Below are 17,055 nucleotides of genomic sequence, written 5' to 3'. Positions count from 1 at the left end.
AAAAATGTTTTTTACTTTTCGTATTTGAAAAGTAGCTACTTCAGTTTATACATGCATGCAGCTTAACACCATTTACTGGTTGTCATGTCATTACTTTTAAATCTACACAGGAAACTAAAGGAATTTAAAAAGTTGTCTGCAGGCATTTGTTTAAACTGGTCAAAACTCATAGCAGATATTTAAAGGTCGCACAGTTTAGAAAAACTTTAGAGGATGCACAGTTGTAACATTTTACTTTTCTGTTTGCAAATATTGTGTTAAAAATAACAATAATCTTCAAAGGATACAGCTTATAACTGCAAAAGAATATTCTAGTCGTTTAGTATGCTAATGATCAAGGTCAAAATGGTTTGTGTGGTTACCATTGGTGTTAAGATTAGTTGTTTTATAAAAGGGATCATTTGTAAAAGCCCTTGGAGTATATATTCAGATTTCTGAATCTGCTGAAATGTATTAACAGCCTATGCAAAATGTGTGAATTTTGTGTTATTATAGTTGGAAACAAGTATATTTTTTCCATATTTAAAAAGCAGCCACCTTATTGTTTTCTGTAGTATTTATATGATTGTTAATTGTGTATCACGTAGAGCTAAAGATAACTTTAGCCTTACACAGCTTGAACTAAGATGATTTTAAGAACAAACAAAAGTGAAAGATTCTTTCTTTTAAACCAAAGGTCTTTCTGGCGCATCTGTACATGAGTTTTAAGGCCAAAAAAGCTATCAGTAACATGATGAAGTAAATCTCTGTGACCTGCGTCCACTGTACACAGATGTAAAAATGTTACTTCGACTTTGACGGGCGGACAGATACCTCTGTATCTTTCCATTCTGCTCTTTTCAACTTTCATCCTCGCTGGTAAGTGGTTATATACTGTAGATGTAGATTGTCAGACAGACAGACTATGCCCCCAGGTTAGGACTCAGTACTGCTAAAGTTTCTGAACAATTGGTCAAGCCCATTTCAAGGTATATATTTAAAACTGTACAGTAAAGACGTACGTACACTCGCCTCCATTTTAACTCCAGCTGGGAATTTGCATCCCCAGAGCTGGAGACAAAGCTTTTCCCTTTTGATAGAGTACATTTTATTTTATTTTTTTTAAGCAGCTATTGGTTCAAATTGCTGTACAAATTACCTGAAGTAAATCAAATTTACAGGATTTGTGCACCACCAACTCAAAATTATGTTATGAGATTAAATTAATTTGGTGGAAGCTTCTGTGTTTTGGAGTAAAAGGTAGTTTTCATGTTGGTTTCTTTTTATGGAGTGTTATGGATGGCTGTGTTTCCATACAGTAATCCGTGAGTGTGTATTGGCTGACTGTATAAACTATTGACAATCATAGTACATTCTTTACTTAGTGTGTTTCAGGCGCACAGTAAAAAAACAGCATTTTTTAAAAATGTGTATACTGTATGTATTATAGTTATTTTTCAATGTGCACTATTAGGGGGGAAATATGTTAACCCCTCTGGGTTTCTTAAGAGTACTGTAATAATATTTAAATATGTCTTCTTACCTCATAAGCTTCAGAAGCATTACAACATTAGAAAAAGCCCCCTATTTTTTTATTTAGATTTTTGACTTGGGTAAGACCATTTTGTTTTTGCCACAACACTGTAAGTTCCTGTGTTAGTGGTTACAGGGACAGGAATAGTGAGTGGATATCGAGTACTACAATCACACTTTAGGATAAAAGGGAAAACAAAAAAATCAAAGGGGGCTTGCTGAGAGGTAAGATGATTTGTTTAAAGCTTTGATAACCCCTTTCAGGATTTTATATCTAAATGTGTAATATTTCCACCTACTGTCCATGAAGAGGTTTTTAGAGTAGCTTTTGTGTATTAGTTCAAATGTTTTTAGGCTAATTTACAAATGTATGTACACTGTACCTGACAGTAAGTAAAAAATCATTTTAATGGTTAAAAAACAAAATATTGCTCCACAAAATAACCATGTTTAAAAAAAAAAAAAAAAAGAAACTGACAAATGTTTGAACTTAAGGGTATTCTCGGTTCTCTTCATTTGAAAGACTCATTTTAAATGGAAAATTTGTGGGTTAAAAAAAAAAAAAAGTGTTCTCATTATATTTGTAGTTAGTAATCCAGTGTTGTTTGTGTAAATATGTGCCTAATATCATCTTTATAATTTGCTAGCATAGCGGTTATAGTTTTCAGTAACAACCTGCCAAGTATTGTTTTTAAAAATGCAATTTTTCAGGTAAAAAAAGAAAACACCACCGTGTGTGTGTGTGTGTATGTAAGACACGGCATTTTGATGACTCAGCATAAGGCCGTCCTCATATTAAAATACCTTGGATGGATTGATTGTCCCACTTCAAGGGGATTATTTGATTAGGTAGGCCAGGGTTAAGCTGTATGCATTGTGTTGTGCCCATATAGTTATAGAAGTAGTAGATGTCTATCTTTGTCAATGTTCGTGTGGATTTCTGCAGTAATATTTTCTCTCTTGGAATGTTTTATTAAGAGAGTGAACAGTTAAAACGTGATGCTTTTGACTTGGGTTTTCTAGCATGTACATGGTAACTTTTGTATTGAATTTATTTTTTGAGTCAAGCACACACAGCTCCAAAGCCAAACTATCAGATATAAAAAAAGAATGTAAGATCCAATTTTTTTGTGGGTGTATTGCGGTCAGTGTTTTACAAGTCCTAGAAATATTAAAGGAACTGCAGTTTGGGTTCTAGATTTAATATTTAAATCTTTGGTGTATTTGGGTGTAACTTTTTTTTTTCTCCAAGCATCCAACAGCCTTTTTAAAACATGAAAAACTTCTAACTTTGTAATGAAGGGACACACCTTTTTATTTTATCCATTTCTTTCATCTTGACACCATTTTAAATATGTTTTCCTCTGTGTGCATAAAACTTTATATTTGAAAACCCTGTTGCAGTTTTCAAAAATATAAAAAAAAAAAAACATGCAACAGATTTGAACTTAAAGTGTAAGCCTCATGTTTTCTGTGATATTCCTTTTTTTATATTGTAGTCCTTGTATGAGAAGAAAACTGTACATTGTAAGAAATTACATTTTATATATTGTATGAAAGATAAATATCTTGTAAGAATCATTAAAAAAAATAAATAAATTCTAGCATTCTTTTGGTGTTGGTTCTTGATTTTATGGTTTCCAGTGAACCTCAGTTTCAGTATGTCTCTTCTAAAAATATTCTATAGCAGATAGTTTTACATGTATTTTACAAAATATCTGAAAGCTGCAGTGTAACAGTCATTTAATTTTACACCAAAATAGACTCCTTAGTTATAATACTTTTGCCTTCAGTGTGCCTGTCAATCGCATCTAATATTAAGGTACTTTTAGCTTAAAGGACAAAAGTCACACCCCGTCCCCCGTCCCCCATCTACTATTTCAACAACTGTAAATAGATCTTAGGAAGTAAAACAGAAATTAAAGACTGTCGCTGTTTTCTTCTATGATGTTTTTGTTAATCGTTTAATAGGAAATCTATTCAACACCTATGGAGCTGATTTCTTTAAAAACAAAAGTTTAAATAATTAAGGTAAGTTTGACGATCAAACACCTGCTCTTTATCTGCACCTGCAACCTATTTGTCTTAAAACATTTGACAAGCTACATGTAAAATAATGATTTTAAAACAGGGCTCTGGTGATGGTTCTGTATTTCTTTCCCTCTGTGGTCAGTACCTGTAATCTACAACAGCTGAAACATTTTTGGTGTAAACGGTAATCGGCACACACACTTCCTTTCATTCAGTTTGGTGTTTTGTATTGTGATTATTTCTATCATTTTTAGATTTGGTGTTAGTTGTTGCACAAAAGTCCAGTTTTGGTAGAGCTTTGCAGAGTATATTTTCATGGTATATGTAGGTGGACAGACACAGCATTACTAAAGCATTGTTACCACAGCACAAATAATACAACGCTCTGCACAAATAACAATTTGGTTCGTTCGCGGACGTGGATCTTTTCAACAAAAATAGTCTTTCAATAAACAAATAAGATGTGTTCGATAATTTTTAGTACTGTATCGTTAGAGGCTGAAAAAAAAAAGTCAGAGCTGGGTATTAAAATGAAACTGCGCTGAGAGCTGTAAATGTGTTGCCAATAACCAGCCTGTTTCTATAGTTCCTTCAGGTACAGAGATCAGCCAGAATCTGAGCCGAGAGGGTTAAGAATGAGATTAACAAGTGATTGTCGAGATAAATCAAGAGGAAACAATAATTACCACTCAGTACAGCAATAATTTAATTTGGGATGCAAAGTTTTATACAGTGGAATATTTTTCTTTACAGACACAAATCTCCACTGTCATCAGGATCACACAGTGTTTATTTACTTTTACAAGAATGCTCATCAGTCTCGGCTACAGAAAACATTCAATAATTTCTCAGACAGAAAAATCCAACCAAACACAATCAAACTTTTTTTTTTTTTTTTCCCCAAATGTACAAAAGATGCAAATCGCAACAACCCATAACGTAGCTAATAAATGTACAGGAAGAAAAACGATTAACATTTTCAACAAACTAAACAAAAAATTGAGGCAATGTTAACAAAACAAGATACATGCAAATAAAAAAAAAAGATAGTTAAAAAATATTGGTATTAACAAGTTTTACTCTTTGTTAAAACAAACCCATTTGTACATTGCTTTTAATTTAACATAACAGGAGATTAAATAGTGATGCAGATGGAGAGCAAATACCATGTATGATGTATGGCAGAGGATGGGCTTTTGGAAACTTAATTCTGCACATTAAAAAGGATTGATATTTTTAACATCAGACACGAAAGTTATATTAAATAAAAAACAACAACAAAAAAAGTGACACCATAATTGTATTACTCAGTTTGCTTTGCTACACAAGAACAGTGATTCGTTTTCCAGAAAACGATTAACAGAGTAAAGGAAACTAATTCACATCTGTTGATTTAGGAATCTTAAAAACAGATTGACTAAAGGAAAATATGCAATACAATGTAATAATAAAAACTATAAAGAAAAAAGGTATCCATTAAAATGTTAGACAAAAAACCGAACAATTAATAATGGGGCACCTATTTGTTCATAGTTTAAAATAAAAAATGGTACATATTGTACTTAACCCAAATATTGCCAGTACCACGAAGAGAATCCATGGAGCTTAATACATTATAGACTGTGTTAAGCAGTCGAAAGAATCATCTTCAGCAAAATTCCAACCCCTGGAAAGAAAAACATAGCAGTATTTCCTGATCAGGAGAACTAGCCTTATATGGTTTTAGGGGTTGGATTGAGTTGATTTTTTTTTTTTTTGGAGGGGATGTGGGGTGTGGAGGAAAGAAAGGGCTGCCACAGTTTTTAAATGGTGCCTGAATGTGTGATCTGCTTTGTGTTTCTTTTCCATGAAACCAAGCTTAATTCGTACTTTTGCAGGGATTACAGTAAAATGTTGTTGATCCTTTACTTAAACCCTGGTAGTCTAGTGCCCACTTCAATAGGCCTGATCTCTTTCAAAGCGGTTGCTTAGTGACATCCCTTCCTTGTAAAGGTTGTTCTGTTTTGTATATATATATTTTTTTGGGGGGGGAAGAAGGGGGGGGGGGGGGTGGCTGTATTTAGGACACAAGAACATGAATGGCTTTACAAGCTGGATTGAACTCCAAAAGTTTCCTGGGATGCATAGACCATGTAGAGAAAGCCGTCTTCATCCTTCTCGCGCTCGTACACCTCTGAGATTGGCGTGGAGACGCTCACCATGCTGTGTCCGTTCACCAGGAGGAAGAAAGCCTGGTTGGAGTTAAGCTGCAGGCGTCTCCTGCAGGACACAAGAGGGAAGTACGTGCATTTAAAAGTAATCTAATGCGGGTGGGGACAACTATGAAACATTCATCGGTAAAATATGTATTAGTACTAAAACATTTTGACTAGAGGCTTTTCTCAATGCTGAAAGGTTTATTTTAGTATGGCAAGACAGAAGTACAGTATTGTATCGTGAACCCATGATCACTTTGTGTGGTAGATTTAGTGGACATGTATTACAAAACCACGATACCATGGGCAGTCTCTGCTTGAGAGGCCCAGGACTGAGATGCAGGAAGACTAGTCAGTGCCACTGTCCCTTCCCTTTCATGGACTGGATCAATTAAATACTCTAGTGGAGACCTTCACCTTTTTAGCCTGGACAAAAAATCTCTTGTTTTACAAAGTTTGTGGTAGGAACTGGATATAGGAAACAAGGATGACTGCCTGATGCGGTATTTCTAATTAGTCAGCCTCATCATGTGGAATGCTTCTAATAATCCCAGTTCACACACGCTCTACTGTGTTTCCTTCTCACAAAAAAAGAACATAAGTGCTCCACCTACTAAGCACCATGACAGAGAAGAAGCTAATCACGAGAAAGGCCACACTGCTGCCAGCAATAGTCGAAAGCTGTGCTGATGATCTTTTCTAGGACTTAAATCTCAAAGACTTCAATGAAAATCTTTTCAGACCAATATCTTATTTCATTGAAGTGTACAAAAGTGAATTTACTACGTCTACAGGTTGTAGTTTGCATGTAGCACTTCATTATCTCATAAACTAGGTGATAACCCAAAACACTTTTCTTGCCTCTAGCTTCCAGATTTTCCCTAAAGTAATTATTTTTAATTCACTTCATGTGTAGCAGATAGTAGGACACTGCACATGGGGTCCCAATATCTGCTGCACAGGAAATTAATTTATATTGTGGTGGCAGGACAACAAAGGTCAGAAAAACAACCGAGAAAAGCCTGGGTAGAATCTAATTCACAGCAAAATAAGGGCCTTCTAGAAAGCTGCTGTGCTAACTAAAGTAAAATGAATACTGGCTCAATACTGAATGCTCAAAAAGCAATGATGGAATGGGGATTATTGCAGAAATTCTGCACCACCTGATTATCTTGATCAGCTCACTCATGTTCACATGGTCAGGAACCAGGAACTTAGTTTTGTCCAGGATGGGCAGCTGCTTCTCCCCCTTGTACCTCTCAATGATCACCTGAAAATACACAAGGGAGAGGTTTAAAGCACCATGGCTCAGAGTGATTGTTTCCCATGCAAACCCAACAAGTGTTCTGACGAAGGTGAAAAGTATGGTTTCAATTTAAGTTTTAAAAACATTGTTAGGACAGATTTATAATTAAGATCCCTTTTTTTATCTGTTTGAAATTTGCAAACATTTCACCAGGCTATAAATGTTACATATGCAGCAGGTACTGGAGCCCCACCTAAAGTATATGTAGCACTGAAACGTGACAGGTAAGTGGGTTACTAGTACAGTACTTAATACACAGCAAGTGAATTGGCAGTGGGGTGGAAACAAACGATTAATGTAAATGGATTTCACCCATTTATTCAAAGTGCTGCTTTGGTTTTTACCTCTGACTTTCTTGACAACATTTGTAGCCACTGGAATTTGTACTTCAAGAACGTATATACAGTAAGTCAGTGGTTTTCAACCTTTTCATGTCAAGTACCAGTGTTTCCAGCAGAGCTTTTATAGTGTTTATCTGCAAGTCCTCTGCCAGCTACCTGGATCGCTGTTACTGTTGTTTTAGGAACATGTTTTTCATTTTGGAGATGATTGATCATAAAACCAAACAGAAAACACATGAAAATCATTGAAACAGAATCTTGCAAATGGCATGACAATGATTAATGACTTTGTTCTTAGTCCTTTAAGAAGGTTCCCATGCATTCTCTCATTCAGTACAAAGCACTATGACAGCAAGGGAACCACAAAGAGGCATACAGACACAGTTCAGATAAACATGTGCAGGCCACATGAAATCCAAGGTCACAACCTCACTGGCACAGAGCACAGAAACAAATAAACAAGACAGCAAATGGAAGTGTACAGTTTGTGATAAGCCAAGTCATTTTTCAGCTCATTACTTGAACCTCATTACCATGAGGGTTATGTGTAAACATTTTTTCAGTTGGCAGGGCTTTCACAATATAGTTAATTCTTCCAAGGTTCAAAGGGGATCTTGGTGACTCTCCAGTTTGTTTGATTGCTCCCAAAGGTAGTTTAAACTGCAGGGACTCACACATTCCCACTCTGTCACTATGATCAAAGCAGGCATATGTCTGTTACTACTTACAGCAGTAGCAGGTTATAATGAGACAGCTCTGTTATCTCTGGAAACAAAAGTAAAAAAACATTCTACACTCACAGACCCAATCATATTACACCTGCATAATTTTAATTGTTTCTTGGAAAGGACCGCCTACTTGGTTTTGCATAATTAGTTATCATAGTGCATATTCTATCTTTACTAAATACTGAAATGTCTCAAATAAACCATCTTGAAAGGTAGCTGCAGGGTTAACAATGTACCAGTACTGATTACAGACATTTAAGTACAACCACATTTCACAGTGAAGTGTACTCTAATTTCCTGTTTACTGGGAGCTTTACAACCTGCAGGCAGTCTGTTCTAGTTTGAGGCTGTGTAGCACACTGGGTTATTTAACTCTGGTAGGGCTGGGTTCATGTGCACTGCAGTCAGGGGCTTTCCACAGAGGGGCAGGGTTTGAGTCCTTGGCTAAATAGTATGTTTCATGTTTTCCTCTTTATATCACAGTTATTTAGCTCTTAAAATAACACCACACATTAATAGTTTGTAAATTAGATAGTTTCTTACTTGCACTTAATAGTTAGGAAACAACACTTTGTGCAAGTTCTATATGCTACGAAACTGAAAAAAAAAAAAGTTAGTTTGTGTCACAGGGTGAGATTGGGCCTGTTCGGTGCTGACTATCCTAGACTTTAACCCACAGGACTTTAAAAAACATTATTATATAACTCCAGTTAAAGCTATTTGAATATGGCCCATTATTCACACACAACATTGCAAAAATTGAATTACAATCATCAATCCAAATATTAATAATATTAATTCAGAATTTTTAAAAAGGCGGACATTTATGCCAAATGAGCCTACCAAACGACGTCCAAACAAAATGTGTGTGTTAGAAACCTCCAAAATGCTGCATTCGCAACTGATGCAACAAACTGACCTCCTGAATCCTTACAAACAGAAACTGCAATTTTCTGACTTGAAATGTGACTATGTTTAATTGCTGTTGCTAGTTTGAAAATCAAAGTTTAAATGTATTAATTAATATCATTATTAATTGGTAATTTAGCAGAAGTCTTTATCTAAAGCGACTTAGAAACCTGGGGGTGAACTATGCATCAACAACTGCTGCTCCACAGTCACTTATAATAGGACCTCGGTTTTACATCTCATCCAAAGGACGGAGCACAAGGAGTGACAAAAGTGACTTGCTCAGGGTCACACACAGCGAGTCAGTCGCTGGCTGGGATTTGAACCGCGAACCTCCTGGTAGCAAGTCCTTTTCTTTAACCATTGGACTACTAAGCCTAGAAAAATCTACTTCAGGAACTCCAAACTGTTAAGTGCAATGCCCAATACTGTGCAATGTGTTACAGTAAAAGTCTGAATATTGGTAAATGTAAAGCAGTAAATGTCTAAAATAAACATAACATGAATGAGCTTTACCAATAAGCTTTCAGTAAATGTCCAAAAAGCAAAATATTTTTTCTTGGTTCTGGACATTTACCACTTGGTAAACGTTGACAGCTACCAGTAAAACGTAAGATTTAACTGATTCTGACTTTTACCGTAATGTATACATAAAACAATAGCTTGTCTGCAAATTTATAGCTCTATAATGCACTTACTGGTGTAACTGTGCAAATTCATCCTTCGGTAATGGAAAGTTAATACTGTAACATTTGGAATGCATATTTTATAACTTAATTATCTGTGGGGGGGTTTCGTGGTTTCACATTTCAATTGCTATCTTGCACGATATGATACAAAACAAAGCTAAAATCTTGAAAGAACCTCTGAATTGAGTCACTGGCTGTTCCCATGGTGATGACAAAGAAATTCAATCATGTTTTTGTTGGTTGCTTTTTGCCTAACTACAGTTATAGAGTTGTCTTCCTTTTTTTTTTTTTTTTAGAAACAGTTAAACAAAGTTAGTACATTTTGGCTTGTCTAGATACAGTTAAAACTATCTAAGAAACTAACTAAATAAGAAGTGTGACATTCACAGACAACCACTATACATACAAGTCTAAAACCTTCTTTTAAAAAAGGACTCGAACATAATATTTGAAAGACTTTAATTTTCTGTGCTTAAGTTCTGTATTCTTTATTAACTGTGGTCTCTGGCTAAATAAACCAAATTATTTTATCAGACAGGAATGTGTACTGTACAGATGTTGACCAGACAATGATTCCAGTCATGTGACTTGGGTTTAATTGATAAACCATGGATATAAATAAGTGGTAGCCATTTGACCAATAAAAGTGCAATTGTAGCTCATCAGTTTACTTACAGGGATCTTGGTCGGGTGTTGCTCTCGAATGAGTCTTACATCTTCCACTCTTTGTTCTGTGATTTCAATAAAACAAAAAACAATGTTAGTAACACACAGGAGCTGGACAAAAAAATTACATCTGTCATTTCTAGCACCCTTCTAGCGTAATCGGACTGTCACTCAAAAGACAAATTCATTTGGAATGGCTTGATGTATTCTGTGACACATAAAAGCGGTCCCTGTTGCAAGCGAGCTCATAGCAGATACATGATTAGAAGGTGCTCCTCATCCTGCTGACAGTTTTACCAGTCCCTCTTGGTGTACTCTCTCCCCTTGTCCAAATAACACAGGGATAAACCATGAACATTTATAGAGTCCTGCTGGTATTCCAAGAATGAGTATAGTCGAATAAACTTCAAGGCCGTTCTGAATGAATGCATTAGATATGCTATACCATGTTTAATGACAATAAGTACAGTTAAGGTGTTTAGTAAGCTTGACACATGTATGTACCGCAGGGGATAAAAATAAGCAACGAAACAAAATGGCACATTCAGTACCCTCCTGGCTATCACCCTGAAGAGCTTCTTTGCTGCACTTCAAGCATGCTGTCTCTGGCAGCAACTGGCACTCATTCAGCTGGAAAACTAACTCTGGCAACAATTAACAACCAAGCTGCATCTTTGGAGGACACATAAAACAGTCTAATAGATACAGTATCTATTTTTTCTTATTAAACCCCCCCCCCCCCCCCCCCCCCCCCTTAATTTTGTATGTGTTTCATTTCTGGCCTGTATTCTGATCATCTTTACCATCTATTTCTGGAGTAGCACTGATATGTCTACTAATTTTGGATTATGCATTTAAAGTATGTATCCAAAGTTTCATCACAAATAGGGCAGTGGTTCTCAAGATGTAGCCATACTACTGTAAGTAATATGAAACCATAAATGTGCATTAAAACCACAGTATTAAATGGACCTCATTTGTTAGAACTTGAACAGAATGTTTGGAATGTCAATGTTTTTTTTTTTTTTTGTAGTCCCGTAGAAGTGGGTTAAAAAAAGTAATTAAGGCATGTGGATGTCAATTTAGTGTATTGTCATTTTCTTGAATAAAGTTTTCTTATTTAATATAAATAAATCCAATTCTGATGATGCTTTTGAAATCGCAATGGCTAGCATTACGCTCTACATTAGCTTTCTGATTCCAGATATACTCCCAAAGGGCTACACTAGGTGAACACTACTTTGTTAGGTAAAGTTGGAATATTTTTACAACTGGCCCATAGTGCTGTTTTTGATGATATCAAGCAACACTATGGACGACATGTGGAGCAGACCATGTGCCAACTATACTGTTCATAGGTACACCTGCTGTTGATTCCTCTTGTAACTTTAAAAGTACCTAATGGTCAGTATTGTCTTGAACACATTTCCAATGTGTCTCAAAAGAATGTGGTCTGTATCATTGATATAGCTTGAGGTTAAAACAATATGTCAGTGAAGCAATTTTTACTGTACATGACAATGTAACTCCTGAAAAAAAAAAAAAACATAGAATACAGCTGTGTAGGAAATGTTAAGACAATAACTATGGACTCTCTATATCCACAAGCTGTACCTTCTTTGCATCTGTTTTCAGGGGAAATATTAATAACTAAGTCTTTTTTTATTTTTATTTTTATTTTTTTTTAAGAGTAATACATTGCAAGTAAATCTTCATTTCTATAAAACTAAATATAGGAAAAAGAAAAATATGTTCAGATACAGCCCTTTTATTTAGACCATAGCTGTGTGTAAATGAGATTTTATGCATTCTGTTCAACTCTGCATTGTAGTGGAGTTTATTTTATTACCCTAGTCCTTATGAACAGCTATAGCTACTGCTGGAAAATCAGACCCATAACCTTAGCCCCAACCATAAACCTTTCAAACCAAATTATTATTATTTATTGTTGAAAAATAATATGTATACTGTGTAACCGTTGTTTAGAGGTCTGCCTTAGACACTCCAGTGAAGAAGCAACACTCCAATTTGAAAAAGTACAGTTCCTCCCAGGGGGAAAAGACAATATATTACCTGGCCAAACGCACTGATGAATGATTCAGCATCTTCAGGGTACATTTTAGAGTAGGCCTTGTTCTTTTGTTTACCTTGGTGATAACATTGTTGTATACACAGAGATTTAATAAATGACAAGGGGGGGACCATAACTCTGTATAATTCCAACAAGGCGATCTCATAGAAAACAAGAAAAGTTTTGTTTTTTTGTTCTGTTATACCCCAGAGATGGAATTACGTTGTTAAACACTTCCTGTCGTTTGTTATTTTTACAATATATTCTGGTCTTTAAACTCGAGTCGGTGCATTTCAAAAGCACTATCCAAGAGAAATGGCGGTTTACTACTAGCAGAGAGCTAATCAAATATCCTTTTTATACTTAACTGTAATGTTTTGCATTCCTGGTGGCAAGATACAGTATACAGACGCAAAGGAAAGTTGTTTGTTTTATACTACTGCATATACACATTGTGAAAATTAATTTTTATTTATTTATTTATTGTTAATAACAAATACACAGCCTTGGTCCACGGCACTTCTTGTTTGGTGGAAACTTTTGTAACTGCTATTATATCTCGATGTTTCATCTTTAACTTTTTTTTTTTTTTTTTTAAATAACGCCGTCGTTAGTTTTACTTTATTTTAAAACAAAGTACTGTCCTTTTACCAGTCTATAAGCTGCCAAGTACGACACAGACAAATGAGGTACAGGGGTTGTTGACCTGAACAATTTAAAACAATATTATAGCTGCACCGCACAATGTATTCTAGTAATTGAACATCACGTGTCACTGTCTTCGGACAGTCAAGAGTAACATCGGCTGAAATAGTCCCTGGAAGGATGTTTTGTTTTTTTAACAGTTATTCAAAAATTCTAAGGCTTGTGTCGAATATATATATATATATATATATATATATATATATATATATATATATATATATATATATACACACACACACACACACACACTGCAGACGGAGTCTGTCAAAAGCTTTAAGAAACCGAAACTGTGTTTTTATCAAATGTCCCAGCGATTACAAATTAGCGAAAACTCGTTTACTAATATACTGTATAAAAAAGCCGCGCTATTGTAGTATTAGAATTGATATGTAAACTAATGTACGAAATTATAAATATTATGGTACCTCAACATCACAAGCTAAGAATAAAAAACACAAATATTGTTTTACATGACATGAAAATATTTGCTAGTTTACATAGCGTTTAAAAGTAACAATATGATACAATTTAATAATGATAACCATCTTTACTTATTTTCGACTTATCCAGAGGCCTGCATTGGAGTAACATCAAACGGCACCCATCCCCCAATCCTGCAGCTGAGCTGTGCTCTGCTTTCGGACTCCACATCTTGCCTATGTGTATATCATACAGCAGGCCTAGTATACGTGAACCTACATTTATTAAATGGTATGTTCTTCTGTTTAATACGCAAGGCTACCACACAGCTTTCAATAATATTTTGATTATGTAAGTGCACTGTCATAACTAGTGTAACCCCCCGCTTGTCTTAGCCACCACCCTCACTTTAATAATGCTATCATTTTATTTGGGGGAATCGCTATCAAATAACAAACGTGACTACATAATTGCTACCACGTCCTAAATTACATTAAGTTAAACATTTGATCAGTTTATATAATCTTTTCGAAACATATACGACGGTACCCGGCTTTTATAAACAAAACAAAAACCAAAAAAAAAACCCGATTGGTTATTATATATCGACACACATTTATAAGAAGCATATTCTGAAAACACTACTCAATCAACGTCGTTACATTCAGCAAGCTGTCAACTGCATAATGCTTAAAATTACATTTTCATATTAACAAATATACATACGTACCAAACGTCCTTCTTTGTTTGAAGGTCTTTTCTGAAGGCATATTTTTCGGCTGAGGTGAAAACAGCTATTAAGGCCAAAGGAGCGGGCGAATTAAAATAAAATACGATGTTATATGACGTCTTTAAGAGCTGATTTCGGAACAAAAACAACACTGCAGATCTTTTTTCTTTCGTGTTGCTACGCCTGGAGATTCCACCATAACCAGCAAAAACAAACCAGTCAGCTGACCAGGACGTCAAGGGATGAGGTCACGCACTGGATGAAGTTGTCATTTTGAGGGAAGCAAGGAAGGGCTTCATCATTATTACAGCAAGGACATGGCTGGTTAAAATATTGAAATTCAGCGTCAGTTATGTTGGGTGCAAGAAATACATGACTGAAAGTTAGAGGTTTTTTTTTTAACTTTGTGGCAGTAGAGACTAGTCAGAGTGTATACGGTGTCTTTGGTCGTTATACTGTTGGTCCGCTAGGTGGCGATATATATATATATATATATATATATATATATATATATATATATATATATATATAGAGAGAGAGAGAGAGAGAGAGAGAGAGAGAGAGAGAGAGAGAGAGAGAGAGAGAGAGAGACAGACAGACAGACAGACAGACACATATACACACACACACACACAGAGCTGATGTTACCGTACCAATATTATATCATCATGGTTTATATTTATATTTTCAGTTTTAGATTTTAAAATGTTACCGAAAAATCCACCTGTCCCACAAATTCTATAGGCTGTTTTTTACTTTTTCATACCGATTTTTACCCGAGCAACCAAGTGAAAATGCTATTTCATGTCATAAGCATTGCATGACTTTACATAACAGGGTCTAATACATTGATAGAAAATGATACCAACTGAATTGTCCACACAAGTGTCTGTTTAAATTGTTTTGTGCAAAACCCTTAAACTCAAATAAGTTCTAGGAAAAACGAAGGGGAAAGTCCATACGGTGTTTGAAATTAAAACAAGTGGCTCATCAAGGCTTTCTATCTGCCATTAGCTTTAGTATCATTCTAGTACTACTTTATAATTGTCCCCTTGCACTTTCATTGGGACACATCTCTGAAGAATCCCCTTCCATGCAGAAATGTATTTTAAGCATTATGCTTGCCTTTTTCAAAATTGTAAATAACGACTCGTTATATAACAATTTTTGTGTTGTGTGTGTGTGTTATTTTAAATATATTTAAAGTCGGTTTTGGTGGATTCAATTTTTTTTTAGCATTCATAAAACAATACTAGATTGCTGTTTAAATAAAACAAAGAAGGCCCTTTTCACCAACATCAATAGACCCTATAAATCAGATAAAATAATAATTGTACACACATCTCAAGAGGTGTTTTGTTTTGTTTTGTTTTTAATAGTGTTTGCAAATATTCTGGGTGGCTCTTACTGCAATGCACATTTTTTTAGTATTATTATTTTCTGGTGCAATGACTGAAAGGTGCTCTTCAGTTCTATTTACCACTGACATATAATTTGTAGGCTAGATTTGCCAATGTTTTACATTAAACACGAGCTTCATGTAGTGCAGTGGTTCCCAAACTGTGATACGCGTACCCCCAGGGGTAAGCCAGAGATATCTGGGGGGTACGTGGAAGAAGTTGTGTAATGGCAGATTATGTTTTTCGTTTTGTTTTGTTTTTAGCATTTCCTTAATAGGCTTCTAAGATGAAGCTTCTAAACTCTGTCGGAATTTGCTAAATGAGGTAGTTCATTTAATTCAAGATGTACCAATGACAACACAGAGACGTACATGACGTGCAGAGCCCTCTCACCGCCAATCATCGTACAGCGCGGTTTCAGTTGCCTAGTCACAGTCGAATCTAGTAACTGATTTCAGAATAAAGTTTTTTTTTCTTCTTTCGGTGAACTCGTATATTTCACACAAGATAGCAATATCTGCCACTGAAAATGGACAGATGGTTAAAGACAGGTACAATAAAAAAGAACAATGAGCGAATTAATTAATGTTGTCTTGCCAGTGCCAGCGCACTGACATCACTGGCGAGACGACTACTGACTTGACAAGAGACTTTAAGCCTGTGAAGCGAATCCTTGACACCGGGGACCAAACTGAAGAATTGTCGGACAAGGCTGTATAAGTTTTGATACCGTTTGCTACAACTTACCTGTGTGAAAGCGGATTTTCGTCACTCACTGCAGTGAAATCAAAGTATCGTCAGCGTCTTTCTGTAGAAAACAACTTACGACTCAAGATATCAACCATCACTCCAAACATTATGCGCCTATGCTCGAACAAACAAGCTCATCCGTATTATTAAGCCATTGTTTAAGTTTTTAAGTAAACGTATATTAAAATGAAAAACGTACATTAAATGTATTATTATTAGTATTATTATTATTATAGTCGTATATTATGTGTGTTCATGTGTATTATAATGTGTACATTTTATACAATGCTTTGGCATTAAAGGTGTTAAAATAAACCCTGTCTGCGGGTAGGGGTACGTAGACAGTTGGTCAATCTGGAAGGGGGTACGAAATAAGTGTTTAGGAACCATGGATGTAGTGCAATCAACTACAAAAAAGAAAAAAATATATACATTTCCGCTTACATGCCAGAGCCTCGTTAGCGCAGTAGGTAGCGCGTCAGTCTCATAATCTGAAGGTCGTGAGTTCGATCCTCACACGGGGCATTTTTTTTTCTACTTCCACGAAGGATGACAAAGAAAAAGACATCGAATTCTATGTATTTCAAGGTTAAAAAACACAT

The 17,055-nt window shown here is 35.4% G+C and overlaps 1 protein-coding gene and 1 non-coding gene across 2 annotated transcripts; one reads left to right on the top strand and one right to left on the bottom strand.

Moving 5' to 3' along the window:
- Window positions 1–4,232: 4,232 nt before the first annotated feature.
- On the bottom strand, window positions 4,233–14,556 carry LOC121296354 (microtubule-associated proteins 1A/1B light chain 3B). The gene is made up of 4 exons (XM_041221817.1): window positions 14,304–14,556; window positions 10,387–10,442; window positions 6,902–7,008; window positions 4,233–5,802 (listed from the first exon to the last, which is right to left on the bottom strand). Exons 1-4 carry the CDS (start codon window positions 14,341–14,343, stop codon window positions 5,628–5,630), a joined length of 378 nt encoding a protein of 125 aa, XP_041077751.1. The 5' UTR covers window positions 14,344–14,556; the 3' UTR covers window positions 4,233–5,627.
- A 2,349-nt stretch (window positions 14,557–16,905) lies between these two features.
- On the top strand, window positions 16,906–16,978 carry trnam-cau. The gene has a single exon. It is a non-coding gene; the product is annotated as a tRNA-Met (tRNA).
- Window positions 16,979–17,055: the final 77 nt, after the last annotated feature.

The sequence above is a fragment of the Polyodon spathula genome, chromosome 21, assembly GCF_017654505.1.
Source record: "Polyodon spathula isolate WHYD16114869_AA chromosome 21, ASM1765450v1, whole genome shotgun sequence".
Taxonomy (NCBI): Eukaryota; Metazoa; Chordata; class Actinopteri; order Acipenseriformes; family Polyodontidae; genus Polyodon; species Polyodon spathula.
This window is presented reverse-complemented; position numbering and strand designations above follow the sequence as displayed.

What these genes read in the sequence shown, in the direction of transcription:
- LOC121296354 (XM_041221817.1), bottom strand. Translation starts at nt 14,343, where the DNA reads ATGCCTTCAGAAAAGACCTTCAAACAAAGAAGGACGTTTG. An exon ending in AACACCCGACCAAGATCCCT is followed by an intron (nt 7,009 to 10,386) that starts GTAAGTAAACTG and finishes GTGTATTTTCAG; the next exon opens with GTGATCATTGAGAGGTACAA. An exon ending in GAGCTGATCAAGATAATCAG is followed by an intron (nt 5,803 to 6,901) that starts GTGGTGCAGAAT and finishes TGTGTCCTGCAG; the next exon opens with GAGACGCCTGCAGCTTAACT.